Source organism: Bos javanicus, chromosome 15 (assembly GCF_032452875.1).
Source record: "Bos javanicus breed banteng chromosome 15, ARS-OSU_banteng_1.0, whole genome shotgun sequence".
Lineage (NCBI taxonomy): Eukaryota > Metazoa > Chordata > Mammalia > Artiodactyla > Bovidae > Bos > Bos javanicus.
Window position 1 is genome coordinate 29,271,507 of NC_083882.1, and position 26,928 is coordinate 29,298,434.

General features: G+C 46.8%; 3 protein-coding genes across 9 annotated transcripts; 2 read left to right on the plus strand and 1 right to left on the minus strand.

The window, feature by feature from the left end:
• The first annotated feature begins 75 nt into the window (after nucleotides 1–75).
• On the plus strand, nucleotides 76–5,016 carry TTC36 (tetratricopeptide repeat domain 36). The gene is made up of 3 exons (XM_061440483.1): nucleotides 76–775; nucleotides 1,721–1,909; nucleotides 4,689–5,016. The coding sequence occupies exons 1-3, from the start codon at nucleotides 661–663 to the stop codon at nucleotides 4,949–4,951; spliced, it is 567 nt and encodes a 188-aa protein (XP_061296467.1). The 5' UTR covers nucleotides 76–660; the 3' UTR covers nucleotides 4,952–5,016.
• On the plus strand, nucleotides 4,975–9,674 carry TMEM25 (transmembrane protein 25). 5 transcript variants are annotated; one of them, XM_061440474.1, is made up of 9 exons: nucleotides 4,975–5,235; nucleotides 5,783–5,876; nucleotides 6,118–6,429; nucleotides 6,859–7,149; nucleotides 7,352–7,483; nucleotides 7,784–7,814; nucleotides 7,968–8,068; nucleotides 8,208–8,294; nucleotides 8,434–9,674. In XM_061440474.1, exons 1-9 carry the CDS (start codon nucleotides 4,975–4,977, stop codon nucleotides 8,505–8,507), a joined length of 1,383 nt encoding a protein of 460 aa, XP_061296458.1. In that variant the 3' UTR covers nucleotides 8,508–9,674. The 5 variants fall into 5 exon arrangements, with proteins under 5 accessions (XP_061296458.1, XP_061296460.1, XP_061296461.1 ...); XM_061440475.1 differs by lacking the exon at nucleotides 4,975–5,235 and having other exon boundaries at nucleotides 5,242–5,876; nucleotides 6,101–6,429; XM_061440476.1 differs by lacking the exons at nucleotides 8,208–8,294; nucleotides 8,434–9,674 and having other exon boundaries at nucleotides 7,939–8,068.
• A 2,288-nt stretch (nucleotides 9,675–11,962) lies between these two features.
• On the minus strand, nucleotides 11,963–26,259 carry IFT46 (intraflagellar transport 46). Of its 3 annotated transcripts, XR_009741141.1 has the most exons (13): nucleotides 26,099–26,259; nucleotides 25,074–25,170; nucleotides 24,361–24,440; nucleotides 21,084–21,214; nucleotides 19,470–19,544; nucleotides 19,220–19,313; nucleotides 18,692–18,820; nucleotides 17,491–17,612; nucleotides 17,059–17,125; nucleotides 13,657–13,717; nucleotides 13,288–13,373; nucleotides 12,287–12,583; nucleotides 11,963–12,103 (listed from the first exon to the last, which is right to left on the minus strand). XR_009741141.1 is itself a non-coding variant. In XM_061440481.1 (12 exons), exons 3-12 carry the CDS (start codon nucleotides 24,403–24,405, stop codon nucleotides 12,044–12,046), a joined length of 870 nt encoding a protein of 289 aa, XP_061296465.1. In that variant the 5' UTR covers nucleotides 24,406–24,440; nucleotides 25,074–25,170; nucleotides 26,099–26,259; the 3' UTR covers nucleotides 11,963–12,043. The 3 variants fall into 3 exon arrangements, 2 of the variants coding, with proteins under 2 accessions (XP_061296465.1, XP_061296464.1); XM_061440481.1 differs by lacking the exon at nucleotides 12,287–12,583; XM_061440480.1 differs by lacking the exon at nucleotides 11,963–12,103 and having other exon boundaries at nucleotides 12,105–12,583.
• Between the last annotated feature and the right edge of the window lie 669 nt (nucleotides 26,260–26,928).

Below are 26,928 nucleotides of genomic sequence, written 5' to 3' on the forward strand. Positions count from 1 at the left end.
TTGGCTGAGGTGGGAGGGCCATGGGCCATGACCTGATTACAAAATCCCTTCCACAATCCTTTCTTTTAAGGTGGAATCTTGAAATCATTCCCTTCTGTCAGGCCTCACTCTATACTGCTTCTCTTAATCATATTTTCTTCTCTTATTTATCAGTGATGTATATTTGGGACCTAATTAACTCTGGATGTGAGGAAGGGGTCAAGAGAACAAAAGAATAGTTCCTTTACTTCCTACAAATACCCCATCTTCATCCACAGGCAGTCAGGCATTGGCTTCTAACAATTTCTTCCTAAATCTGTGAGTATAAAGAAAGTATTTCAGGGAGATGGACAGTACCCTTTCTCTTGGCTCCACTCCACCTTAAAGCTGAAATGGGATTTACTTTTTCTGTTTCTCCCTCAGACTGGGGTGGGGGTAGAGAAGCAGTTAAGAAATATTTGTAAATATTTGGCCAAGCCAGGGTCACTGTCCCCAGGCTGAAGGGGGTTGAGTTTACACTCCAGCCGAAGACTGGACAACACTCCTCTTAGGGGCTGGTCCTCAAACAGACCTCTTCCCTCTGGATCAGGTAGAGGCTTAAAACTAGCAAGAGGCTCGGCCCTGAGCCCTTTTTCCTTTCCCTCATTGTGAGTCACCTTTTTGATCTGGGAGTTGAATACCATGGGGACTCCAAATGATCAGGCCGTCTTGCAGGCCATCTTCAACCCTGACTCCCCGTTTGGAGATATTGTTGGGTTGGACCTGGGAGAAGAAGCAGAGAAGGAAGTAGACGAAGGTGAGTATTTGACCTTGGAATCCAGCTTTCCACATTGGCTGGTCTGCTACCTTGCTGGGGTGGCAGAAGTAGGTGGTCTTACAAGGCTCCTTGTTCCCCGACACTTGGATGATGACTGCTGATCCTCAGTGCACTGATGGAAGCTTGGCAAGAGTCACTGTGCCCAGAGGAAAAAGCCAGGATTTGTACTCCATCCTGCCCCAAGTTTAACTGTGGTGGCGGGGAGCAGGGCCATGTGAAATTCACACACCTTTGTCAGAACAGAGGGTATCACCCTCCATAGCATGGAAGACAGAAACAGGGCAGCAGGTAGCTCAGCTAACCAGTTTCAACTAAGCAAGCATTCAGTGTTACCTTTAAATGCCAAGCCCTGAGCTGATGCTTCCAGATTGAATGTGCTCACTGGCTTTTCCACTGGCCCCTAAGAGGGACTGTCACCGTCCCAAAGTTTTGATGCTCTTTCTTTCTAAAGGAGCAAAGCCTACGTCTTAATGAAACTTTAGGCTGAAAAGCTGAGGGAAACATTGGAAATGGTTTTCATGACCCTGCATCCTGGAGGCCTTCCTGTTGGAAGCAATGCAGTAGAACAAACTAGGGACAGACTAAGGAGTCGGAAAGACCTTGGTTCCAGTCCAATCTGTGCAACTTCTGGGGGGTGTGACCTTCAACCAGTGATTTAGCTACAGGCTAGAGAGTTTGGTTTTCATTCTCTTGGCACAGGGGAGCCAACTAAGGCCACTCTCCAGGCCTCTTTGGAACTAAGCAGTGCCAGGGCTCTGCCTCAGTGACCTCTGCTCCCCCTGCCCCAAACACTGCACCTGATTGTAGTGACCTACACCCTGCCTGGTCAGCCCTGGCTCATGTCCCAGGTTCCCAAAGCACACGGGGACTGTTGCTTCCTGCTGCCAACCACACAGCTGTCTCCTGGCTCCCTCCCTGGCACAGGTGAAGTTTTTCCGCGAGCACAGCTGGAACAGTCCAAGGCCCTGGAGCTGCAGGCGGTGATCGCAGCTGAGGCTGGCGACCTCAGCACAGCCCTGGAGAGGTTTGGCCAAGCCATCAACCTATTGCCTGAGAGGGCCTCAGCCTACAATAACCGAGCCCAGGCCCGGCGTCTCCAAGGAGATGTGGCAGGTGAGGGAGGGTCCCTGGAGTCTGTGCAGGGGGTCTAGGAGGACACAGACCAGAGATGGTGTGGCCGTGGGGCTTGGACATGGAGTGTGGGAAGTCACCGAGCTCCTCTGGAACCTACGTTCCTCCTCACAAGAGATACATTATGGGCCCTGCTAATCTCTTGGGGATATTGTGAGTCAGAGAGACTACAGTCTGTTTATGTACAACATTTAATGAGAGCCTATATTGTAGCAGTGGTCTAGGTGCTGAGGACTCACAGCAATTACTATGTGCCAGGCATTAAGCACCTGTATGTATTTTCTTAACGGTAACTTTATTCTCCTACTTTCTAAATCTGTTAACCAACATCGTGCTGTACAAGATGCATCTTGTCTTTCCTCTTTAATCACGGATTCAGAGATTGTGTTTTTTGGGTTGTTTTTTTTTTTTTTTTTTGGTTTGCACTGGGTCTTTGCTGTGGCACATGGAAGGGGCTTTTCTATTAGTAGTTTGGTACACAGGCTTAGTTGCCCCATGGCATGTGGGATCTTAGTTCCCTGACCAGGGATCAAACCCAGCCCCTGCATTGGAAGGGGACTGAACCGCTTGGGAAGTCCTGTTTTAAAAATAATAATAATAAAGGTTTTTTAAATTTATTTCTTTTTTGGCCATACCCTGTGGCATATGGGATCTTAGTTCCCTGACCAGAGATCAAACTCATTCCCCCTGCAGTGGAAGTGCAGAGTCTTAACCACTGGACCACCAGGGAAGTCCCCTGACTGAGCACTTTACATTTTAGTTGTCATTTGTTTAGCCCTCATGACAACACTAAAAAGGCTCATGCTCTTGTTGTCTCCATTTGGCAGATGATACACTGAATCTTGGAAGTTAAGTAAAATAGCTTGCTAGTCATATAGCTGAGAAATGGCAAAGCTGGGATTTGGTTCAGGTGGCAGAGCTTAATCCCCATGTGATACTGCTTTTCGTGAGGCTCAGCTTAGAGGGCAGGACAGACACACAAATCTCATACCCACATAACAAGCTGAGATGGTTCAGCTTGGGGTCTGCTTCTGAGGGGTGAGTTTTGAAGACGAGTAGGAGTTAGCTGGTTGGAGGGCAGCAAGTGGGAGAAGGCATGGCCTGTAGAAGTCCAGAAGTCACGGACAGGAACAGGGAGCTTCAGATCTCTACTCTGGCTGGAAAGGGAGGGTTGGAAGGATGGAGTCTCTTCAGAGCCTGGAGAGGTAAACAGAGGCCAAGAGAGTAAGGAACTAGTAATATGAGACTGAGATCGGACTCTGTCTTGAAAACACCAGGAATTACTGAAAAGTAAACCACAGAAGCGTAGTACGGAACTACTAGGGAACTCGTGGTAGTGGAGGTGTTCCTGGGGCCAGGAATGCCAGGCTGGGGAGGTTGGACTCCATTCTGAGAATATCCAAGGGCCCCTTTCCCAGGCTTGTCTGCCACCAGTTTGGCAGAGCAGGGCCATAAAGCCTGCTGAGGAAAGCCTATAGACCAGAACCCCAGAGAGCATCCAAGGGGTTTCTGCCTGGAGGCCTTCAATTCCTCCAGTTCAGCTCCTCTGAGGGAAATCAACAAATGCTGTGATTCAAGAGCTTCTCAACCAGTTAGGGTGGGGAGCAGAGCCCCTGCTGCGTTCTAACAGGGACCAAAATCTAGTGGACCAGGGAGATCGGCCTTGGTGTAGGATGCTGCTGGCACTCCCCTAGCGCCCTGCCCTGACAGGCTCTATAGACTAGAAGACAGGAGTGAATGGAAGCAGAGCCCAGAACAAATGCAGCTCGGGGGACCTACAGTGGGTACCAACTGGCTGCCTGAGGCTGAGTTCAGAGCTCTGATGCCTAAGAAGCCAAGTATTTATGAGGGTGACAAAAGTGCTGCAGGCCAGCTCTGGCTCCAAGACCTCCTTCAAAGAAAACTAGATACAAGATAAGGAAAACCATGGAAATAAAGAATAAGGAGAGGCAGGCGGTAGAGAACACAGGTGAGAGGAGCTATTTTAAGGCATATAGTGGCAAAGAGGAGAGAAAAGTCTTGAAAAGTTAGAGAAGAATGTCTCTGGTGATCCAGTTGCTAAGACTATGTGCTCCCAATGCACAGGACCCAGGTTCAATCCCTGGTGAGAGAATTAGATCCCACGTGCTACAACTAAGACCGGGCACAGCCAAATAAATACATAAAAATACATATTAAAAGGGAAAAAAACGTTAGCAAGGGACTTCCCTGGTGGTCCAGACACTGCACTTCCACTGAAGGCGCACGGGTTCAATCTCTGGTCAGGGAATTAAGATCTCAAATGCCGCCTGGTGCAACCAAAAGGAAAACAACAACAACAACAACAAAAAAACAGACTTTATTGTGTAAGAAATGGTTGTCGGTTAATACTAATGCTTTTGGACCCTGGGATTCAGAGTCAGTCACCTGGCACAGGGTAGAATTTTAATAATGTATGTGTGGAAGAAACCACCTGCTTTGTGCCCGGCAACAGGAGCAGATTCGTAATACAGTGACCACCCCTGTTTTGATGTATCAGATGGTGGAAAATAACACGGACAAGGTGAGGCCTGGACTTCAGTCCCAACTCTGCCACTAACTGTGCAGTCTAGGCTGAGTTTTGCCCACTCTTTCAGTCTTATCTCTGTGTAACGGGAATAACAATCCCGATCTCGAGGGTCGTGTGTGGGCCCAATGTAAATGGCTGAGCCCCGGAGCCTGCACTCAGGGCCGGATCTTGCTGGCCGCGGCCCTGACCCCTGCCCATCCGTCCGTCCCGCAGGCGCCCTGGAGGACCTGGAGCGCGCGCTGGCGCTGAGCGGCGGCCGGGGTCGCACCGCCCGCCAGGGCTTTGTGCAGCGCGGGCTCGTGGCGCGGCTGCAGGGCCGGGACGACGACGCCCGCAGAGACTTCGAGCGGGCGGCGCGGCTGGGCAGCCCGTTTGCGCGCCGCCAGCTGGTGCTGCTCAACCCGTACGCGGCTCTGTGCAACCGCATGCTGGCCGACGTGATGGGGCAGTTGCGCCGGCCCCGCGACGAGCGCTGAGCGGGAGGGCAAGGAGTTGGGAGATGCGCCAGCAACCAATAAAACTGTCGGTTCGCCCAACCCCAGCCTGTGTCCGCGTCCGCTCGCCATCCCTCTCAGGGATGGGCGCTCAAGGGTCCCCTGCGCGCGAGGCGGCCCCGGATCAGCAGCCCTGGAAGAAGGGCCCGTCGGGCCGAGATCGGGCATCGATTAGCCCTGCCTGGCGCAGCCCCGGCCCCTGCGGCGGACTGCGGTGCTCCGCAGGCCTGAGCAGTCGCTCCGGCTGCGCTCGGGGAGTGAGCCAGGTGAGCCGCCCAGGAAGGCTGGGCGGAGGCGGGAGCGGGGATGCTTTTCTATCCCTGCGTCCTGGATCACCTTTTCTTCGGCCCAAATCCGGAGGATGGGAAGAGGGGTGTAGATGGGGGAGGGAAGCGGGCAGGAGAAAACCGGGGTTGGGAGAAAGACGGTCCCTTTTGGAAAGAGGCGCGTATACCCGAGTGTCTGCGTGTGTGTGTGTGCGTGTGCGTGCGTGTGTGTGGTGTATTTTGGCCTGGTGCGGGCTGCACGGTTGCTGGTTGTTTCTGTGTACCTGCGAGCATGTGCCTGTTTGTTCCTTGGAGTCAGAGCTCAATTCTGCGCCCGCAGGGTGTACAGGTATGTGCCAGCCTGGGTTTGGACCTTGGGGCTTGATGATCATTGCGTCTTTGCCTTCACCACTGTGGGTCATTCTACATTTGCGTTTCCGTGCATGGTTCATTTTTGTTTCTGAGAGTAAATTCCTGGAGGAGTTACTAAAGCTTGCCTGCTCTCACCTGGATACTAACATTGAGGCCCGCCCCCTTCTCTCGGCAGCCTGGGGCCCAGGCCTGGGCCACCATGGCACTGCCTGCATGGCCAGCTACCCTCCCGCACACACTTCTGCTCCTGCCGGCCCTTCTGAGCTCAGGTACACCCCTGTTCATCCCTTGGCATGTGTTTATGGGGTCAAGTCCCTGTCTCTCCCCTCCTTGCCTGCATCTTCAGTTTGGGTCCCACTTTAGGCACCAGAACTGGGCTCTCCTCATCCACCTACCAAGCTCCAGCCAGTCCCTGGTGAGAGAACCCAGGTCCCTCTGGAACTGGACCTCACCCGGGTCACAACAGCACTAACCCTCCACCAGCTCTCCCCAGACTCCACTATGTTCTAGGCTGGGGGGAGCTGGCGCCACAAATTGATGGTCAGACCTGGGCAGAGCGGGCACTTCGAGAGAATGAACGCCATGCCTTCACCTGCCGGGTGGCAGGGGGACTTGGCACCCCTCGATTGGCCTGGTACCTGGATGGACAGCTGCAGGAGGCCAGCACCTCAAGACTGCTGAGTGTGGGCAGGGAGGCCTTCTCTGGCGGCACCAGCACTTTCACTGTCACTGCCCAGCGGGCCCAGCATGAACTCAACTGCTCCCTGCAGGACCCAGGCAGTGGCCAGTCAGCCAATGCGTCCGTCATCCTCAATGTGCAATGTGAGTGCCCCTTGGGTGGACAGAGAAGAGTTCTCTGCACAGGGACCCCTAACAGCCACCAGGCAGGCAGTTTGCTAGGATGTTTTAACACTTAAGCACTTTGCAAATATTAACTCACTTTATTCTCACAACAATCCTATGAGTTAGTTACTATTGTCCCCATTTTATAAATCAGAAAACTGAGGCACAGAGAAGTTAAGCAATCTGCCCAGGTCATAGAGCTGGTAAGTAGCCGAGTCAGGATTCTGGACATTTGGTTCTAGTGTTTATGCCCTTATGAAATGCTACCTCTGGCAGACCCAGCCATCCTTTTTCCTGGTGCCCCCTAAGGAGAGGTCCAGGCCCCTGGCTCCCTTCTGGGTTTGGGAAGAAAGGGCAAGGCAAGCAAGGGGCTGTGGTGGGAACATAGTGGTCTCTGCTTTGCACCAGTTAAGCCGGAGATTGCTCAGGTTGGGGCAAAGTACCAGGAAGCTCAGGGCCCGGGCCTTCTGGTCATCCTCTTTGCCCTCGTGCGTGCCAACCCGCCTGCCAACGTGACCTGGATTGACCAGGATGGGCCAGTGACTGTCAACACCTCGGACTTCCTGGTGCTGGATGCCCAGAACTACCCCTGGCTCACCAACCACACCGTGCAGCTGCAGCTCCGCAGCCTGCCACACAACCTCTCAGTGGTGGCCACAAACGACGTGGGTGTCACCAGTTCCTCGCTTCCAGCCCCAGGTGAGCACTGCCAGCCACGGGCCCAGCAGAGCCTCGGGTGGGTGTAGGGTCATGGTACAGAAATGGGAAGACTTGTCTTTTGGGTAAGTTCTCATGAAAGCTGTCCCCAGCCACCTTGGGCAAAGAGGACAGAGTAGGGACCTGTGGTGTCTTCAAGTCAGGGGTCATGCCCACTTGGAACTAACCAGAGGACCACCTGCAGGGCTCCTGGCCACCCGGGTGGAAGTGCCACTGCTGGGCATCGTTGTGGCTGGAGGGCTTGCCCTAGGCACCCTGGTGGGGTTCAGCACTTTGGTGGCCTGCCTGGTCTGCAGGAAAGAGAAGAAGACCAAAGGTAAGGCCAAAGCAAGGCAGGTACAGAGGATGCTGGGAGCATGGAGATGAGGTCAGGGGTGGGGGGGAGGGCACGGGCAGGACTGGAGCTGGGCAGGTCTCTAAGAAGTGGTAGGACAGGTCTTCCTGGGTGTGCCTATGGTTTAGACACATACGTCCCAGGGAGCGCGCTGGGCACTGAGAACCCAGTCTGGTCATCTGAGAGGCCCCTTGCCTGAGGGACCTGGGCCTGAGAGGGCAGGAGGCAGAGCCCAGAGTGGGTGGGCGCACTGAGACAGTGCTGTGGTTTCTCTCTCCTCAGGCCCCTCCCGGCGCCCATCCCTGATCTCTAGGTAACTCTCCTGGGGCTGCGTGGAGGGGCCACATGGAGAGGCGGCATGGGGACAGGCGGGATCCTGGGCTTTCTGGTGGCTCTGGAATGGCCTCCAAGCAGGAATGTGTGCCCACTGGTGCCAGGGCCCATCCGGGCCTTTGTCCTCCTGTAGTGACTCCAACAACCTGAAAGTCAGCAACGTGCGCCTGCCACGCGAGAACATGTCCCTCCCGTCCAACCTTCAGCTCAATGACCTCGCTCCAGGCTGCAGAGGTACACCCAGCAAGCTGTTTGCCCCAGCTTTATCTTCAGAGGTGCTTCTGAGAAAAAAAGAGACGCTGGACCTTAGGAGGCCTAGGCCCCATCGGGCACATGCCTCATCCCGGGCACCACCCCCTCTGCCACCCCACAGGGAAACCAGCGGACCGGCAGACGGCTCAGGACAACAGCCGGCCAGACCTTCTGGACCCGGAGCCTGGTGGCCTCCTCACCAGCCGAGGTAGGGAAAGCGGCCGCTGCCCTGCTCCCTTGCCCTCCCATGTGTGCCAAAGGCCCATAAGTCCCCAAGAGCAGAGAGTGGTCTCCCATCTTCCAAGAAATGAGGGTGACTGAGTCTCCTGGGATCTCTGACCCCACAGGTTTCATCCGCCTTCCAATGCTGGGCTACATTTACCGGGTGTCCAGTGTGAGCAGTGATGAAATCTGGCTCTGAGATGTGGCCAAGACAGAGGGTACCTTCTCGGCCCCTGGGCATCTTCCTGGTCCTCGTCCAAGGCATCCTCTGCCTGGCCATGTTGCCAATGGGAAGAGGCCATGCCTCTGCCACTCTTGCTTGCCTGGGGGCATGGGTGTTCTTGGCCAGGCTGCTGGCTGGACCTGGACCTGTTCTGACTCCAGTTGGGGGCCTGCATGACTGCCTGGGCCCAGGTGTGCCTGGAGGTCAGCCAGCATCTAAGTGTGGCATGGCCGTGCCGGCTTGGGCCAGCTCTGCCCCGCACCAGTGCTCCTCAGCACCATGTATAGCAGGCATGGGGCATGCCTGGTTGGGGGGCGGGGGGCCCTGCACGTCCTGGATTTCCTTCACATGCTATGCAGCTTTGTTCCCTCAGGGAAAATTTAGGACCCTGCTAGCTCTACAGAACCAACCTGCCCTTTCCACACGAACCCACCCCTGATCCAGGGGTGCTGGCGAAGCACAGACCAGTCCTTTTTGCTGCATCTCTCTGCCCCTCTGTGCCCACCCCCTCTTGGGTATCATAGGTTATACGCTGGATGTTCTTCACTGGGCATTAGACTTCCCCACTGGCCTGGGCCCTAGTGGTGTCAGAGCCTGGTTTTAGCACAAGTCAGGAGACGATAGGGAGTTGAGAAGTCTGGTGCCTCCAGTACTGCATGTAGCCATGCGTTGTTTTCTTACAGGGGTAGCACTTTAAGCACATCTCCTGGGAAGGGAGTGACTGGGCCCCTGGGCCCTGCCTGTGGCTTTCCCAAGTTTGGCCTTTTTATGATTCACTGTGAGTGCCCTGAGCCCTTGGGGTTGACGGGTTTCTGCTCAAAATATCTCCCCCTTCCGTGGGAGCCTAGCCCTGACCTCCCCATCAGCAGGAAACTGTTCTTGTCCCATCCTCCATTCTTTAGGGGATGGTCACAGTAGCACATAATTTGACAGTGCTGGAAACCTTAGGGAGACATGGGAAAGGGGGGGAGATCATGTATCCCAGAACAACCTAAGTTCACTGTTGAAAAGCAACAGATTGCAAATCAATAGCATGCAAAAGTATATTTGTCCCTTGTTGATACCTTTATAATTTTTCTTGATACTGCCAAGGACAGTGCTGAGCACACAGTAGGTTCAATAAACTTGACTGAGTGAATGTTACATGTCTGTTTCATTCCTTCAAAAAAAAATTTTTTTTTAATTCTCCATTTATCTCTGCTCTAATCTTTATTTCCTTCCTTCCACTAGCATTGAGTTTAGTTTGTTGTAATTCCTCGGGTTGTAAAGCCAGACTGAGTACTTAAATTTACTGCTTTATTTGGCTGTGCCTGGTCTTACGGAGGAGCCTGGTAGTCTGCAGTCCATGGGGTCTCTAAGAGTCTGGCACGACTGAGCGACTTCACTTTCACTTTTCACTTTCATGCATTGGAGAAGGAAATGGCAACCCACTCCAGTGTTCTTGCCTGGAGAATCCCAGGGACGGGGGAGCCTGGTGGGCTGCCGTCTCTCGGGTCGCACAGAGTCAGACATGACTGAAGCGACATAGCAGCAGCAGCAGCAGCAGCAGCAGCCACTGGACCACAAGGGAAGTCCCTTGAGTACTTTTTTAATGTAAGCATTTATAACTATGAATTGCCTCTGAGCACTGCTTTTGCTGTAGCATGTAAGTTTTGGAATGTTGTGTTTTTGTTCTCACTTATCTCTAAGTATTTTCCAATTTCCCTTGATTTCTTTGCCCCATTGGGTGAGCATCGTTTAACTTCTGCAGAATTTTTCAGTTTTCCTTGTTATTGATTTCTAACTGCTCTTCGTGGTGGTCTGAGAAAGCACTTTGTGTGCTGTCTACCTTTTACAACCTGTTGAGAATTTGTGCCCTAACACATGTTCCATCCTGGAACATGTCCCACGTGCACTTAGGTGCATTCTCTGCTGTTGGCTAGAGTTCTGTTTATGTCTATTAGAACTAGTTGGTTTATTGTGCAGTTCAGGCTATTTCCTTACTTATCTTCAGTCTGGGTGTTCTATCCCTTATTGAGAGTGTCTTGCTATTATTGTAAAACTCTTTCTCCCTTCAGTTGTCAACTTCACCTCATATATTCTTAGAGTCTGTTATTAGGTGTGTAAATGTTTATAATTGTATCTTCTTGCTGTATTGTATGTTCCTACTTTATTTCATGGATGTGGTATTTCCTCATCTCTCTTTGACAGTGGTTCTCAAATTTGTCTGCATATTGAAATAATCTGAGGCGCTTAAAAAAGGCTGTGATTTTATTAGTCTGGTGTATTGTCTGGGAGAGGAAACTTATCTTTAGAAGATCTCCAGTTGATTCTAATATGCAACTAAATTTAAGAACTACTTCTCTATGAATATAATAATTAAAAAAATTTAGTTTCTCTGATTTTCTTTGCTATATTTTGGCCTTTTTCTGGGTTTCTTCAAATGCCTAGAGACTGTACATTCCTGTTTAAGAATGAGCGCTGCAAGCATGCCTCTGTGTATACACACAGACACATATATACACACAAGGGGAGGCACCCCAGCGCTGAACACAAGTTGATGGGTAGGTAGGGGGACCGAGACATTTGCTTAGATTACCCCATCAATATCTTTAGGTCTTTTCTCTTAGGCTGCTTGGGACTCTTCCAATATCCTGCTTTGGAGGGATAAGCCTGGAAGAGGGCTGAGAGTGTCACCACTCATTCCTCTATTTTATCCTCTTATTTTAAATGTGGCCCCTTATTCCTGTCCTCAGAGTTGCTTAATATTCTCATGGCCATTATCCACCCAGCTGCTCAAGCCCAAAAACTTGCAAGTCGTCCTTGATTTCTTCTCTTCCATGCCCCACATCCACTCTATCACCAAGTTCTGTTGGTTCCACCTCTGCTGGTTATCTGTTTTCTTACCCCACACCCTCCCTTCTGTACTCTATGCTGACCAGTTTTCCAGATTCCCTTGCCAGCTGTTAATTTCTGCCAGTGGGAAGCACTTGGCAAAGCAGGAGAGGGTGGGAGAAAGGAGGGTGGCTGTGTCCTGGGAAGAGGGGCTGTGGGCCTGCTCGGCAGTCCTGACCCCAGTGGCAACTCTCATTTCCAACCCCCGCAGTGCATGCTAAACCCTTGTTCCTTCAGCACCCTCCATTCTCCCTTTTGTTTCTTCAGGCACTTTTGTAACCAGTTGCCCGTGTTTACCATCCTTTGTTAGGATTTGTCTTCCTGAGTAGAATTTAGCTGATATAACCTTCAGAAAACTTCCCCAATCTGTCCACCTCTACCACTGCCACCCTACTCCAAGACCCCATCCTCTTTCACCTGGGTGGCTGCAGTAGCTAGGCTCCCTGAGACCACAGCTGGACAGTCTGGGGCCAGACAGGCAGGCAGCACTACTTGGTGGGAGACTCCCAGGAAAAATAGGTTCTGAGAGAAAAATGTTTGCCCTCTACTGCCAACCCTGAAGGATTGGGGTTTGATTTTATTTCTGAAGGTGGATTTGCTTAAACTGCAAGTCACTGAATGCCTCTAGGCCGAGTTTCTCATCTCTGCCTACGGTCAGTCTGCCTTCTCTCTTCTGTGTTAAAGGACAGCAGGGTAACCTGAAAGATAAGAGCATTTTATTTGTAAAACCTTTGCCAATTGACTTTGAGCATGAAAGAAAATAATCCTATTGCTATCTCAAAAAGAACATCTTTTCAGCCTTCCTCCCATCCTGGGCATCCTGGGGCCCCAGGAATTCCAGTGCTTCTAGCTCAAATCCCCACAGTGGTGTCAATGCGTACTTCCCGTGTGAAGGAGCCCTGAAACAGGCACTAGCCATTTGATGACCGCGAGCAGTGCTCTCTGGCAGAAACCGTAGTAGCGCGTGCGCCATGCCCGAGTCAGTGTGAGGCAGGCAAGGCTGCCAGGAGGCTGACGCTGACCCCTCCTCAGCTGGGGCAGAGGAGCTGGCGCAGCCGTGAAGCAGCCACATGGGAGGTGTCTCAGCTGAAGGTTAACGTCTCGGCATCTCCAGCCTGGGAGTTGGAATTGGATGGAGGGGTGAATGCTGTCTTGCCTTCAGCTAGAGCTTTAAAATGCTGTGAGGAGAAAGGAGAGGGAATATGGAGGATTTGGGGATATGCTAGTTATGACACTTTATTAAGAACTAACCTCTGCATAGGGCTTCCCAGGTGACTCTAGTGGTAAAGAACCTGCCTGCCAATGCAGGAGATGTAAGAGACATGGGTTTGATCCCTGGGTCGGGAAGATCCCCTGGAAGAGGGCATAGCAACCCATCTAGTATTCTTGCCTGGAGAACCCCATAGCCAGAGGAGCCTTGTGGGCTACAGTCCATGGGGTCGCAAAGAGCTGGACACAACTAAAGCAACTTAGCACATACAACCTCTTTACAACTCTTTAAGCTCCATTCTTCTCCCAATTCTACTTCTAAAACAATTCCTTGGTATTGTCTTTGAAAAGTAGCTAGAAATGTGCCCTGCCTCCTTCAAACATGAACCCCCTTTTTCCTATGCTTCCTGCTTCCATTCATTAGGCCACTTAATTCTGTAAGACTGAGTGTCCACTGTAGATCCTCACCTACCCTAAGGCCCACATGGGTTCTATTTCCCCTTCCTTTACAAGCCCCATCCCTGCCTGCTTCACAGTTCCCTCCGTTACGGGGAGGGCAATGATAACTCCAGGCAGAGACCTCCACCATTGTCACAGGCAGAATCACAGCAGGTTGAGGACACTGGCGGCAGCAGTCACTACAGCTGAAGTCAATCTCTAGTGCTGGTCTTACCTGTGAGTTCTTGAATTCCGAGTAGAGGGAAAAGAGCAGATGGAGGGACTGAATTCGACTCTTGTAGACAGGGATGTCTAGGATAGCTGAAATCGAGAACTCCCATGAGCAGAAACAAAAATCTGGGAATATGGGGCATTTCTGTTTAGGTGGCTAGTCCCTTCCCAGATGGAATGTGTTACTGTAACTCTAGGGGTTAAATACCCAGCAGGTAGTCACAAAAACCCAACCACCACCCTCAAGTGCTGCCAAACAGCATAACTGGCTTAAAGAAAAGGCTGTAATTCAGAGTAAAAAAGCCTTTTCAACAGCCCACAGTGAATTTATCCAAAGACGGGGGGCGGCCAAGAAAGGGACGGGAGGGCTTACCACAGATCATATCAATGTACTCTGCCAGGCTGCAATCAATCTCTGCTGTGGGCAGGCTCACCTAGGAGAGGCACGGGACAGACCCAAATCAAAGGCTGACATTTCAGCGGTCCTAGCATCATTCCCTTTATCTGAAGGAAAAGAGCTCCGAGCATGAGGGGTGTGATGGGCTGAATTGTGTCCTCCTCAAATTTATATGCTAAAGTCTTGACCCCAAGTGTGTCAGGTGGTGTATTTGGAGATACTGTCATAAAAGAGATGAGTTAAAATGAGGCCATTAGGATGAGCCCTAATCCAGAGCGACTGGAACCCTTATAGAAGGAAATCAGGACACAGACACACAGAGAGGAAGGCCACATGGAGACACAGGGAGGAGACGGCCAAGGGGAGAGGCTCTGGAAGAACTCAGCGCTGTGGACAGTTTGATGTCCAACTTCCAGTGGTGTGAAAAAATAAATTTCTTTTGCTTAAGCCACCCAGTCTGTGGTACTGTGTTACGGCAGCCTGAGCAATAATACAATTTTTTTTTTTCCTGATCAGTAAAATGGAATTGGTTATACTCATTAACCACTGAAATAGCAGAAGATATAATAGGGCTAAAATATTTTATAAGTAAAATACACTGCCATGCAGTCTTCCTGTATTTGTGAAGAAGAAACTGGACCCAGGTTATGGGCAAGTATTTATAGTTACTTGGAGTTACAAGGCCTAATGGTCCTTGGACACCACAGGAACAGAAAAAGTGACATGATATCTCAGATGACAGGCTCCAGATCAAAACCAGTTCATACTGTACGTTTAAAAACCATTAGCATCTTAAAAACTTTTTGTTCTCTTTTTATAAAAATCAGGGTGTAATTTTATAAAAATCAGCTTCTGCAATTTCCTTTTTCCAACATATAATTGATACTTCTCTGTATCAGAGCAAAATAAGGCCAAATGATTCCTCAGGTGAGTATTTCACTGACTGGATGTACCACAATCTATTCAGTTCCCTAGTCAGACATTTTTTCCTCAGCTACAGCTTTAAAATGCTGTGATAAAAGAGATTGTTTTCAAATTCTTTGCTTTTTTACAGTAACTTCTCAATAAACATATACCCCCCCAAAACTGTCTTCATTAGCTTACATTTTAGTAGAGAGAAACAAAAAACAAAATAAGGTATATAATATGTCAGAAGGTAAGTACTATGGAGAAAAAGCAGGTAAAGAGCTTGGGGAACATGGGGTAGCAGTTTTAAATACCATGACCAGGAAGGATCTGTTACCATCTTTGCTCAATTTTCTTGATATGTAAGAGCTCTTTGGGCTTCCCTGGTGGCTCCGCGGTAAAGAATCTGCCTGCGATGCAGAAGCCTCAGGAGACGCAGGTTCGATCTCTTAGCACACATGCAAAAGCTCTTTGCTTGGATAGTAATGTTGTCACATATATATGTAAGTAACTTCTTGATCCATCACTTGTTTTTTCAGCCATGCCATTCAGGAGCTTAGTTTCTGGGACAGGGATTGAACCTAGCCTTTGGGAGTGAAAGTGTGAAGCCCTAACCACTGGACAGCCAGGGAGTTCCCAGTCCATCATATTTTAAACTTTGTTTATGGTAACTATTAGAATTTTTTATTTGTATGAGTCTATAAACTGTCACATTTTCCACATGACTTTTAAGATTCTTATTACACAAAGAAATACTTCACCATCCCAACAGTAGTAAGTATTGGGTTGGCCAAAAGATTTGTTTGGGTTTTCCCATAACATCATACAGGAAAACCCGAACGAACCTTTTGGACAACTGAATATTTCTCCTATATAAAAAAAATGGTACTTGTAATAGCTTTATTTTTACTTCATTGTTTAACTCATTTGGAATTCACGTATGCATATGGTTGGGGCTTTCCTGGTGGCTCAGTGGTAAAGAATCTGCCTGCAATGCAGAGACTCAGGTTCAATCCCTGGGTCGGGAAGATCCCCTGGAGGAGAGCATGGCAAGCCACTCTAGTACTCTTGCCTGGAGAATCCCCACGGACAGAGGACCCTGGCGGGCTACAGTCCATGAGGTCTCACGGAGTCTGACACAACTAAAGCAACTAAGCAGCGGCAGCAGCATGCATATGGCTGAGGCATAGATCTATTTTTCTCAAGTGACTGGTCAGTAATCTCATCACAACCCATTCTACCTGTAATCATTTAACCATCTTTCTTGGGCATGCTTGATGGTCCAGTGGTTAAAATTCTGTTTCTACTGCAGGGGGTGTGGGTTTGATCCCTGGTGGGGGAACTAAGGTCTTCATGCTGTGAGGCATGGCCAAAAAAAAAGAGTAAAATAACCATCTTTCTTATACAGCAAATTTCCACATTTATGTGGGTTTTTTCTGCATTGTCTATGTGCTGCTGATCTAGCTCTATTCCTAACCAGAACATTATTATTTACTATAGCTCTATAATTTTCTACTGTCTGATAGGGCAAATCCTCCATCATTTTTTCCCTGAAATTTTAATTAGACTTGAAAGTTGACTCTCTCAGATAACCTTTGTTACAAACATTTCAATTTCTAAAAAACAATGCAGTTGAAATCCGAACTGCAAGGGCAGCCCACTGCATGGCGCACTGGGGCAAGTGCTGGTGCCTCCCAGGAGCGTGGTTTGACTCCTCGTTCACTGCGACCTAGTGCTGCCCTCCACTCAAGGTGTATAATTTGCTTCGAAAAGGTCTTGACAGTTTATGAAATATATTCCTGGGCACTTTTTAAAAATTTAGGATCATTAGGAATGGGACATCAGCTACTCAAAACAGGACATATGCCTCTGTGGAAAGGGTAAGTCCACAGTGGTAATACTTTAGGTACATACATTCACCAAAAGTTACATGTTCAAAGCAATAGTATAATAATATTACAGAGTAATTTATAACAGCTCAAATCTGTAAACTACTCAATGGCTATCACAGAATGGATAAATAAATTGTCCTATATTCAAACAATGGAATACCATAATTAGAATAAATGTATAACCACAATCTAAGAAACAATATGGATAAATCTCTACATTGATGAACAATACAGATAAGCAAATAAACAAGACACAAAGGAACATGATTAGATTTAGATAAAATACAAAACAGGCAAACCTAATCTGTGCTGTTAGAAGTCAGGATGGTAGTTAAGTTGGGAGATAGAAGCCTGAGGGGGCTTCCAGGATGCCAGCAGTGTTCTGGTTTTTTTGATCTGATGTGTTGGCTACACAAAGGTATTTGGTTGGTGAAAATTGATCAACACTTAACGTGTTTGTTTCCAATTTTATATTATACATAAATTTAAAAGTTAATGATAATAGTAATACAAGAAGAGAGAAACTATGGTCCCTAGAATGAATGCCACACTTTCTAAGCTCCTGCTACCTTCCACTCACCTTTCCCAAAAGTTCTTCAAACTCTGGAGACCACTCCTGCATCAGTGTGTCAATATCGGGCATAGGCCTAGAATTATAGCGGCAAGGGTGAACAGAAAACATGGGCTGGTATCAGCAATCTTTGCATCATGATATTCTAGGCTGAAGGGAGGTTCTCAGCCTGGGCACATTAGGATTTCAAGAGAACACAGACTGAGTGGGCCACACTTACCCAAGACCTAGGGTTTGGAGAAGCTGGCTAAGTAAAAATACCAGGTAAACCATAATCTTTATGTCTGCAATCTTAGCCAGTAGCGGCCAGGATCCATAGGTCCTGACGTTGATATATTTCAAATATGTCCCAATCTTGGCACCTCCTCCTCAGAAGCAATGACTTCCTAGGTGGTGAAGATTACCATGGGTTACTATGGTGAAGAATGTGCTATTTCTTACCTGGTATAGTGCACAGTTGCAGGGGGCTTGGAACGGTGTAACTCAGAGATGCTCTCAATCCATGTGTCAATGGCTTTGGGATTCTTTTCTGCATCTTCCAGGCTCTTTACTTTCATATGTTGCTAGAAAAACAACAGGAAAGCCAGACTGACGGCAATGAAGTAGCTCCCTTGTCTTCACAGAGAAGCTCATCATATGCTGCTATTTCATATTCGAGGTAACTGATGAAAAGGGAAGCTTGCCAGTAGCCAAATGAAGATTATAGAAAACCCTGTTAAAGTCTTCTGGAGCCAGGGGAAAGGGGCAAGTCAACAGGATAGGAATGATCACAATGAGAGATCATTTAAACCTAGTAGGATGGCTAGAATAAAAAAGACAATACCAAGTGTTGGTGAGGATGTGGAGAAATTGGAACTCTCATTCATTGCTGATGGGACTATAAATTGATTCAACCACTTTGGAAAAGAGTTTAGCAGTTCCTCAAAATATTAAATAGTTTCCATATGGACCAGTAACCCTACTTTTACCTATACCCAAGACAAATAACAATATATGTCCGTGCAAAAACATGTACCTGTTCCTAGAAGCATAATAGAAGTGGGATTAACAGGTAAATGCATAGATACAGTGTGATATATCCATACAATGGAGCATTATTCAGCCATAAAAAAGGGAATGCGTAGTGACCAGGGTTTAGGAGCAGGGGGAATGAGGAGAGGAGTGACTACTAATGGGTATAGGGTTTCTTTCTGTTTGTTTTTGTTTCTGTGTTTTGGCTGCACTGAGTAGCTTATAGAATTGTAGTTCTCTGATCAGGGATTGAACCGGGCCCACAGCAGTGCTGAGCCCTAACCACCTAGTGGGGTAATTCCCCACTAGGGAATTACCAAGGGGTTTCTTTTTGGAATATGAAAATGTTCTTAAATAATGGTGATGGTTGCATTAGCTCCGTGAATATACTAAAAATCACTGAACTAAAAAAAATAAATAAATAAAAATAAAAATCACTGAACTGTACAATTTTAAAAGGTGAATTTCACAATAATTACATTATGTTTTAATACAACTGTTATCTAAAAAATAGGGCTGGCTGAAATCATAGCCATCCCTTTTACAGGGAGTAAGTCGACTGTTCAAATATTAGCGAGGCTTCTACTCTCAGCCCCCTTGAGCTGGGGCCTGTGCTAGGCCAGTAGCTTACTGTGATGTTGTGCTGTTTGGAATTCTCTGTTAACCACAGTGAGAGCACTGTAGGGTCTGACTGCTTTGTTGAAGGCTCATCCAATACCAATAGGCCAAGGTTGTCAGGCTTTCCATCAGGACGTGGAACCTGGAAAGGAGAAAGGTAAGAACATGAAAAGGCACACTTGTTTTCAAGAAGCTAAGGAAGAACTTTTCTGGTCATTACTATTACTAGTATTAAAAAGCATGCCTATATATCATGCTGTACCAAAATACTATCTAGAAAAAAAACACATGACCTTAAATATAAAGCTGAAGTTATGGATAATTAGGAGGCAAATATACGACAAATTTTTAACACATAATGAGATAATTATTTACCTATTAGCAATGAGTATAATTTCGAGTTGAGAGCAAGTTAAGAATTCCAGTGAAATGAAGAATATATACTAAGGTAGTTATTGTTAGTCAAGGAAATTAGTTTAACTGTTAGAGTAATAGAGGGGTTAGAAGAAACACCTAAGGAGTCATTTTAGGACGTTCTGACCTTTAAGAATGCATCAATATCCCCAACCGCTGGGATGAAATCAGGAATGAAAGGCTTCAGTTTGTGGTCCAGGTCAATCAACTGTGGTGTATACCTAGGAGATATTGCCATGAGAAGGTGGAGACCGTCAGTGAAACTTATTTTATTATTCAGAATGAAAAAAACCTAAGGGGAATGGTCATGTTTCAGATAAGAGGAAGGCAAGGGCAAGGCAGGGCTAGGGGTTGTGGTGGGAGGTCCTAGTACTCACCTGCTGATGTACTGGAAGAGCTCCTTAACCTCAGCAGAAACTGGCAAATGCTCATAGTCTGCAGGATCGTACGCCCTGGGGAAAGGAAACCACGGCTCAAGGTGGCCAGAGAAGAGTGGGGGTTGCTGAGTCCTGGTTCAGCACAGAGCATGTGACTCTAAACCTAGTTTCTGCTCCACCCACATGTGCCTCTTCTGAGTGGCTTGCAAGGCAACTTTAAAACTGATTATAATCAGCTCTCAGTTATCTCTGACAATGAAGAAAAACAAGTACAGAAAATCCAAAACATAATCTTGAAAAATTTTAGAGTGTAGCAGAAATTGTTTTCCTTTTTTCTTTTTAAATGAAGGGGATAAAGAGAAAAGATAGAATGAGATCTTAATTTCTGACATGAAAATGGTTTGTCTCAAGAAAAAGGAGTTTTTACAAAGATGTTTTTCAGTGTTATTTGTAAAAGTAAAAAATTGGAAACAAATAAAATGTCTAACGCTTGAGAGATAGGTCAAGCTGGACACTGCAGTTATTGAAAGGTACTTGCATTAATACATGAAATGTATACAGTTAAAAGAAATAGTAGAGTGCATATTAATGACTATAATTAAGTAAAATGTAATGAATTGACAGGGCTTCCCAGATGGCTCAATGGGAAAGAATCCACCTGCCAATGCAGGAGATGCAGGTTCGATCCCTGGGTTGAGAAGATCCCCTAGGGAAGGAAATGGCAACCCACCCCAGTGTTCTTTCCTGGAAAATCCTATGGACAGAGGAGCCTGGAGTCTGTGGGGTCACAAAAGAGTTGGACATGAATGAGTGACTAAACAACCATGAATTGACAAAGTATATAAGTGACTTGGAAAGTGATTTAAGGTTCTTCTGGGGAGAGTTGCTTAAGAAAAAAACTAAATAGATTACTTAAAGTTTACCTTTCCCCAGATTATAATTTATGGAAGCAGGATCATGAGGTAAACTGCAAAGCATGAAAAGTCAGGCTGCTATTAAACACTTGCCTAATTTACTTAGTGTCTACCTGCATGTGAATAATTAAAATGTAACTATTTTTATTTTTATTAAACTACTTCATTGAATAAGTGATGCATGCACATGATAGGAAATAAAAGGTACAAAATGTATACAGTGGAAAGTTATGCTCCCCTCCCAAGAGTAATCAGTATTATGAGTTCCTAGTGTTGCCTAGAGACAGCTTATGTAGTATCTGTTTGATACACATGCTAGCACAACACAAAGACTTCTATACCTTTTTAAAATGTAACAATGTCCCTTGAAGATTGTTCTTTACCACCACATAATTATCTTCTCTTCCTTAAAATGTGAACTCCCTGGAGTCAGAGACCATCAGATAAATTGACTCAGCAAATCCTCATGAAATCCCTGAGCCCACAGATGTTTCAAACAGTGCAAGTGACATCATAGTGACATCACAGGACTCAGGCAGTGGAGCCAGAGAAGAAGGAACACTCATTATGTTGGGTTTCTGAGCATCTGATAACCCTAGAGAAGATCAAAAGAGCTGCTAGAAGTTCACTTCTCACTGACATCCTCCTGTCCAGTGTTTGGAAGGAAGAGTTTCCTCCTTTGCGAGGGTGCTCTCCTTACCCTTCCAAAGGGGCCCCATGCTCTTCATCATCATCATCAGAATCAGTTTCAGATGAGTCATCATCGTCGTCATCATCATCGTTCTCACTAAAGCCCCGCTGAGGCGTCAGCTGTGAGGTCTTCTTCTTCTCCTGAGACAAAGCAGGGTAGGCATAGAAAGCTCCCGGTTAGGAGAAATTGGGGAGAAGGAAATTGCAACCCACTCCAGTATTCTTGCCCGGAAAATCCCATTGACAGAGGAGCCTGGTGGGCTACAGTCCACAGGGTCACAAGAGGCAGACACGACTTGCTGACTAAACCACCACCACCAGCAGTGTACTTTTGCCCAGTTCTCACCTAGTGCTGTAACAAGAACCCTCCCACTTGGCACCAATTCACTGGAAAGAGAAGGAAGCCCTCCCCAGAAGGGCCCCAAGAACCTTCTTCGCTCCTTCTTAGCTACTGAGTCCCCACTTTCTATAACCATAGTCATCTGTGTGTGGCTTGGGTATACTTTATTCAGTACATCTCTCTTTTACCTCTCACTTAGGAGATCCTGAGAACTCTGCATAAACTTTATCCAGTCAGCTTCAGCTCTAAAACTGAGGGACTTCTGAAGAAGAACTCTAAATAGTTATTTTGGGAGGAAATAGGGGGAAGATGAAGTGGGGAAGACACATTTTAGGGGATCTTAATACTCACAAAGATCACAGGGAGGAAACCTAGTATTTAATTTGCAAGACTGCCCAGGGGAAGCTGCTTATAACCAAGGAAGAAAAATCGTACTCAACCCTGTGCCTGGATTCTGTCCAGCAGTTCCAGAGACTGTGCATTTTCCTTTGCATTCAATGGGTATCTGACCTACTCATGGTCTCCCTTCCTTCCCCAACAAGTTAAATAAAATAACTGTACCTTATATCTCAAGATAGTCATGTATGGATGTGAGAGTTGGACTACAAAGAAAGCTGCTTTCTTTAAAGAATTGATGCTTTTGAACTGTGGTGTTGGAGAAGACTCTTGAGAGTCCCTTGGACTGCAAGGAGATCAAATCAGTCAGTCCTAAAGGAAATCATCCTGAATATTCATTGGAAGGACTGATGCTGAAGCTGAAACTCCAATACGTTGGCCACCTGATGTGAAGATCTGACTCACTGGAAAAGACCCTGATGCGGGGAAAGACTGAAGGCAGGAGAAGGGGATGACAGAGGATGAGATGGTTGTGTGGCATCACTGACTTGATGGACATGAGTTTGAGCAAGCTTTGGGAGTTTGTGATGGACAGGGAAGCCTGGTGTGCTGCAGTCCATGAGAAGGGGTCTGGTGGTGCTTGGGCTTGCCAGGGCAGTTGGGATGGGGGTCCCTGTCTTTGCCTCTAGGGCCTGGAGCCTGTGGTACGCCTTCACTTAGGATCTGAAAGGTGGCCAACTGGCCCCCTTTAAAAATGGGTTTTCAAGCTCAGTTTCCATATGGCTTATACTGAGGTTAAGAGATATTTGGTTCTAGTTTTAAAAATTATTTAACAATTCTTTTAAAGTGGCTTCTGACATATAAAACTGTGACAATATTATAGGACATCTTAAAAAAAAAAAAAACAACTTTTGGTTACATTTTCCTCTAAGCATAACACAGATTTATTATACATCAACAAAAATGTATTTTTATTTTATTTTATTTTTAAACTTTACATAATTGTATTAGTTTTGCCAAATATCAAAATGAATCCGCCACAGGTATACATGTGGACAAAAATGTATTTTAACTAATATGTAACATATGGTATAGATGACAGTTGCAGAAATTGTCTTACTGGTATACAGTTGGTAAGGATCTCCCATAGTGTTCTTTACTAATTCAAAATCTGCCCAAATTATTCTTGGGTCACATGGGAAGCAGTCTGGCAAGGGAAGATTTTTAAGAATATTGTCAGCTTAAAGATTATTCAAAAGTGGATCCTTTTTACTGATTCTGGGTGTATATTAAATTGGAAAGATAAATGAGCCTTTAATATTGACTATATCATGTGAAGATGAAAAATTCAGGATGAATACACAAAATTAGGAGGTCAATTTAGGAAAATTGTTCACTTTTGTCTGCTTCTTCAAAGTAGTGCTTTGCAAAATCTCTGACCTAAGGCAGAAGACTTTATATACCAGACAAAAGGCCAAAAAATTACTTTGTAGGTGAGATGTCAAACAGCACATAGTCACAAAGCAGAGCTATTTCAAAACATTACATTTTAGACTTCCTACGAAATCCATCTCTCTCACTGTAGCTTTCTGCATTACTTCGAATATTCTCCTTCACTTGAGTCCTCAAAACTCCTATTCTTGGAGGATAATTAAAGCATAGGCATTGGACAATGTGCTAAGGCTAACCACAAGGGCTATTAGGCAGTGCACATATGCAAATTTAAGGCCCCGTCCATCTAGAGTGGAGAAGGCAATGGCAACCCACTCCAGTATTCTTGCCTGGCAAATCCCATGGACGGAGGAGCCTGGTGGGCTGCAGTCCATGGGGTCGCTAGGAGTTGGACACGACTGAGCGACTTCCCTTTCACTTTTCACTTTCATGCATTGGAGAAGGCAATGGCAACCCACTCCAGTGTTCTTGCCTGGAGAATCCCAGGGATGGGGGAGCCTGGTGGGCTGCTGTCTCTGGGGTCGCACATAGTCGGACATGACTGAAGCGACTTAGCAGCAGTAGCAGCCATCTAGAGCTGTAGGCATTTTCTCATCTCTCTTTCAGAAATGGTGATTCTCTTGGTTCATAAAATAACAATAAGTGACATCTGGGCCTTAAGACTTCAAAATTAAAGTCTCTCTTTCACAAAATACTGGCAGTATCACAAGTGTTGACAATGAACAAAGGCCAGGACCAGTCATTTCAAACTTGCTTTATCATAAGAATTATTTGCAGTGCTTGCTCAAATATATTTACATTTTCAGGTTTTTATCTTCAAGAATCCAATTAGGTAGTGCTGGGTGGGGACCGGTCATTTTTTTTTTTTTTTCCCGTAAGTACCCCAGTTGATTAAATGACCAGAAAAGTTTCAGAAACCCCGGACTGTGTTATATGAAATTTCTTGCCAAAAAGTCAGCTATAACAATAATCTTTATTCCTGAAGGAGAATCACAGTCTTAAGGCTCTTGGCCGTTGACTGTTCTCCATGAGCTTAAAGACACCTAACCAGTAGTGGTGAGTATTCAAGAAATGTTTGCTACTGAACTGGTGTCACTTTAAATTAGCTACAAAATACACAAAGCAGCAATTTCACAAGAAGTTGTGGATTATACTGCACCTTGTTATTTTCATCTTCATACTCATCACTGCTGTTATCAGCCATAGTCTTGTTAGAAAGATGCGAGGAACAAGGAACTCCTTAGAAGAAAAGTTTTCCCATTAGGTTTTTGTTAAAATGATTTTTAAAGACAGATATTTTTCATTTATAATATTTTATGCTCTAACCATTTTATGGAACAGGATTGATAAGAATAGCTAACTGAAAGATAGGAAACTGAATTCTAGCATGGCTCTGTCAATTCAAGATACACTTACTAAGTATTATTATGCTTAAGGCATTGGGTTAGACATTATATTAATACTAACTGATTATCTGCCATTACACAAATAGCATAAAATCTGCCCTTAGTTTATTGTTGAAATAAAGTCAGTAACGAGTGAAGCAAAAGGAGTGCTGGATTTATAGTCAGAAGACTCAGTTTAAAGGACAACTCTATCATGTGGACAAAACAATTCAACCTCTCTGGGTGTCAGTAGTCCCACCTCTCAATGGGGTCAGTAATATTTGTCACTCAGGATTGTTGCAAGGATCAATCAAAAAAACTTTATGTGGAAGGATAGGACCTAGTTCCTGGTATATAATAGTCACCAATATGAATCTGAATCAGGTTTTTACTTTACAAATTTTGGTTTATTTTTAATAACCAGTGATTTACAATTGCAAAACAAAAAACAACCATTTCTCTTCTTTCCTCTTAATGCCTCTCTTACCTTTGTGTTTCGTGGTTGGAGTATAAACACTTGCAACCTCTTCAGAGTCGTTAATCTCTAGACGCTCATCATACGTCTGGTTTTCAACAATCTTGGTCTAAGCAAAAGGAAGTATGACTACATAGCTTCTATCACGGGACATTAAGCAGTCTTTGGAGCGGTGGATTCCAAACCAGCAATGGTTCCTCTTCCTTACCCAAGACATCAGTTTTACCTGAAACGTTTACCCCCCAGGTGGCTTAGACGATAAAGAATCTGCCTGCCAATGCAGGAGACACAGGTTCGATCCCTGGGTCAGGAAGCTCCCCTAGAGGAAGGCATGGCAACCCACTCCAGTATTCTTGCCTGGAGAATCCCATGGACAGAAAAGCCAGGCGGGCTACAGTCCATGGGGTCGCAAAGAGTCGGACACGAGTGAGCGACTAACACTTCCACTTCACCCCCCACTCAAAGTTTCCTTCAGGCTTCTTGGCTGCATTTTGCTTAAGTCATTTTGCTGCAGCTCTTATTTAGGGACTGCTGGCAGGCTGCCTGGGGAACCAGGGAATCGAGGAGAGAAACGACAGCCAGTGTCTGCAGCAGGTACCCAAAGCTGCTAAGATACGCGCGCGAGGGCAATACAGCATCCCTCTGTAGATAATGGCTCTCTCCTCGGGTTCGGTCAGTGTCCCAGTGCTGCCAGCGTTTCTCAGGGGAGGCTGTGGAGGTTCTAGAAAAAGTTCTGTCTCTCGGGTTACCTGGCGGGGTGGGGGAGGGGCGTTCCGCAAAGCGAGGGTAAACTCGGCTCTTGGTCCCATCCAATAATCCTGAAAGCCATCACCCTTATCCCCACCATCCCACCCTCGTCTTGTAGGTCGGATCCCACTTAAGTTTGTCGGGGGGTAAATGAAACAAAGATTGGCGACGGCGTGAAGGAAGAGGGGAGAGAATATTTGTCAAGAAGACGGGAAAAGGTTTAAGAGGTTGGGAAGAGGGAACGGGAGTCCTTCCTATTCCTCTTGGGAGGGAGAAAGAGTACGAATTACCTGTAGCCCCTCTGAATCCGTCTCGTCTATATGGAAAGAACCCCAGCCTAGGACTGGGGTTTCACTCCAATCTGAGGCCTGGCCACTTCTACTTAGAAGACAGCCACGGCTTCTACACGGATCAACTAGCCTGTTATCAGTTGCTAAGGAAAAAAAAAAGGAAAAATCGCGAGACTTTCCTCCACTCTCGTGAGATCCTCTCCACTCCAGCGCGTTACGTCTCTTCCAGCGAAGGCTCAAAGGAATCAGATCCAGAGGGGCTCGGATCCTGTTTGGCTAGTTTCAAGAAATACGTCTGTGGCGGCATCTAGCGTCGGGGAGCGGCAAAGCTGACGGCTGAATCAAGGCAATGGCATCCCACTCCAGTACTCTTGCCTGGAAAATCCCATGGACGGGGGAGCCTGGTAGGCTGCAGTCCATGGGGTCGCGAAGAGTCGGATACGACTGAGCGACTTCACTTTCACTTTTCACTTTCATGCATTGGAGAAGGAAATGGCAACCCACTCCAGTGTTCTTGCCTGGAGAATCCCAGGGACAGGGGAGCCTGCTGGGCTGCCGACTATGGGGTCGCACAGAGTCGGACACGACTGAAACGACTTAGCAGCAGAGTTAGCCTTCCCATACGGAAATAAGGTGTGTATTTTCTTCCCAGATCAAGGATCACTGGGCTGCAATTCCTGCTAAATCAGTCCAGACAGACTTTAGGCAAACTCGGAAGTTTGCTTAAATTCCCACACTTTGTACGACCTTTTATAGCCTTTATATTACATTATTGGAGAAGGAAATGGCAACCCACTCAAGTGTTCTTGCCTGGAGAATCCCAGGGACGG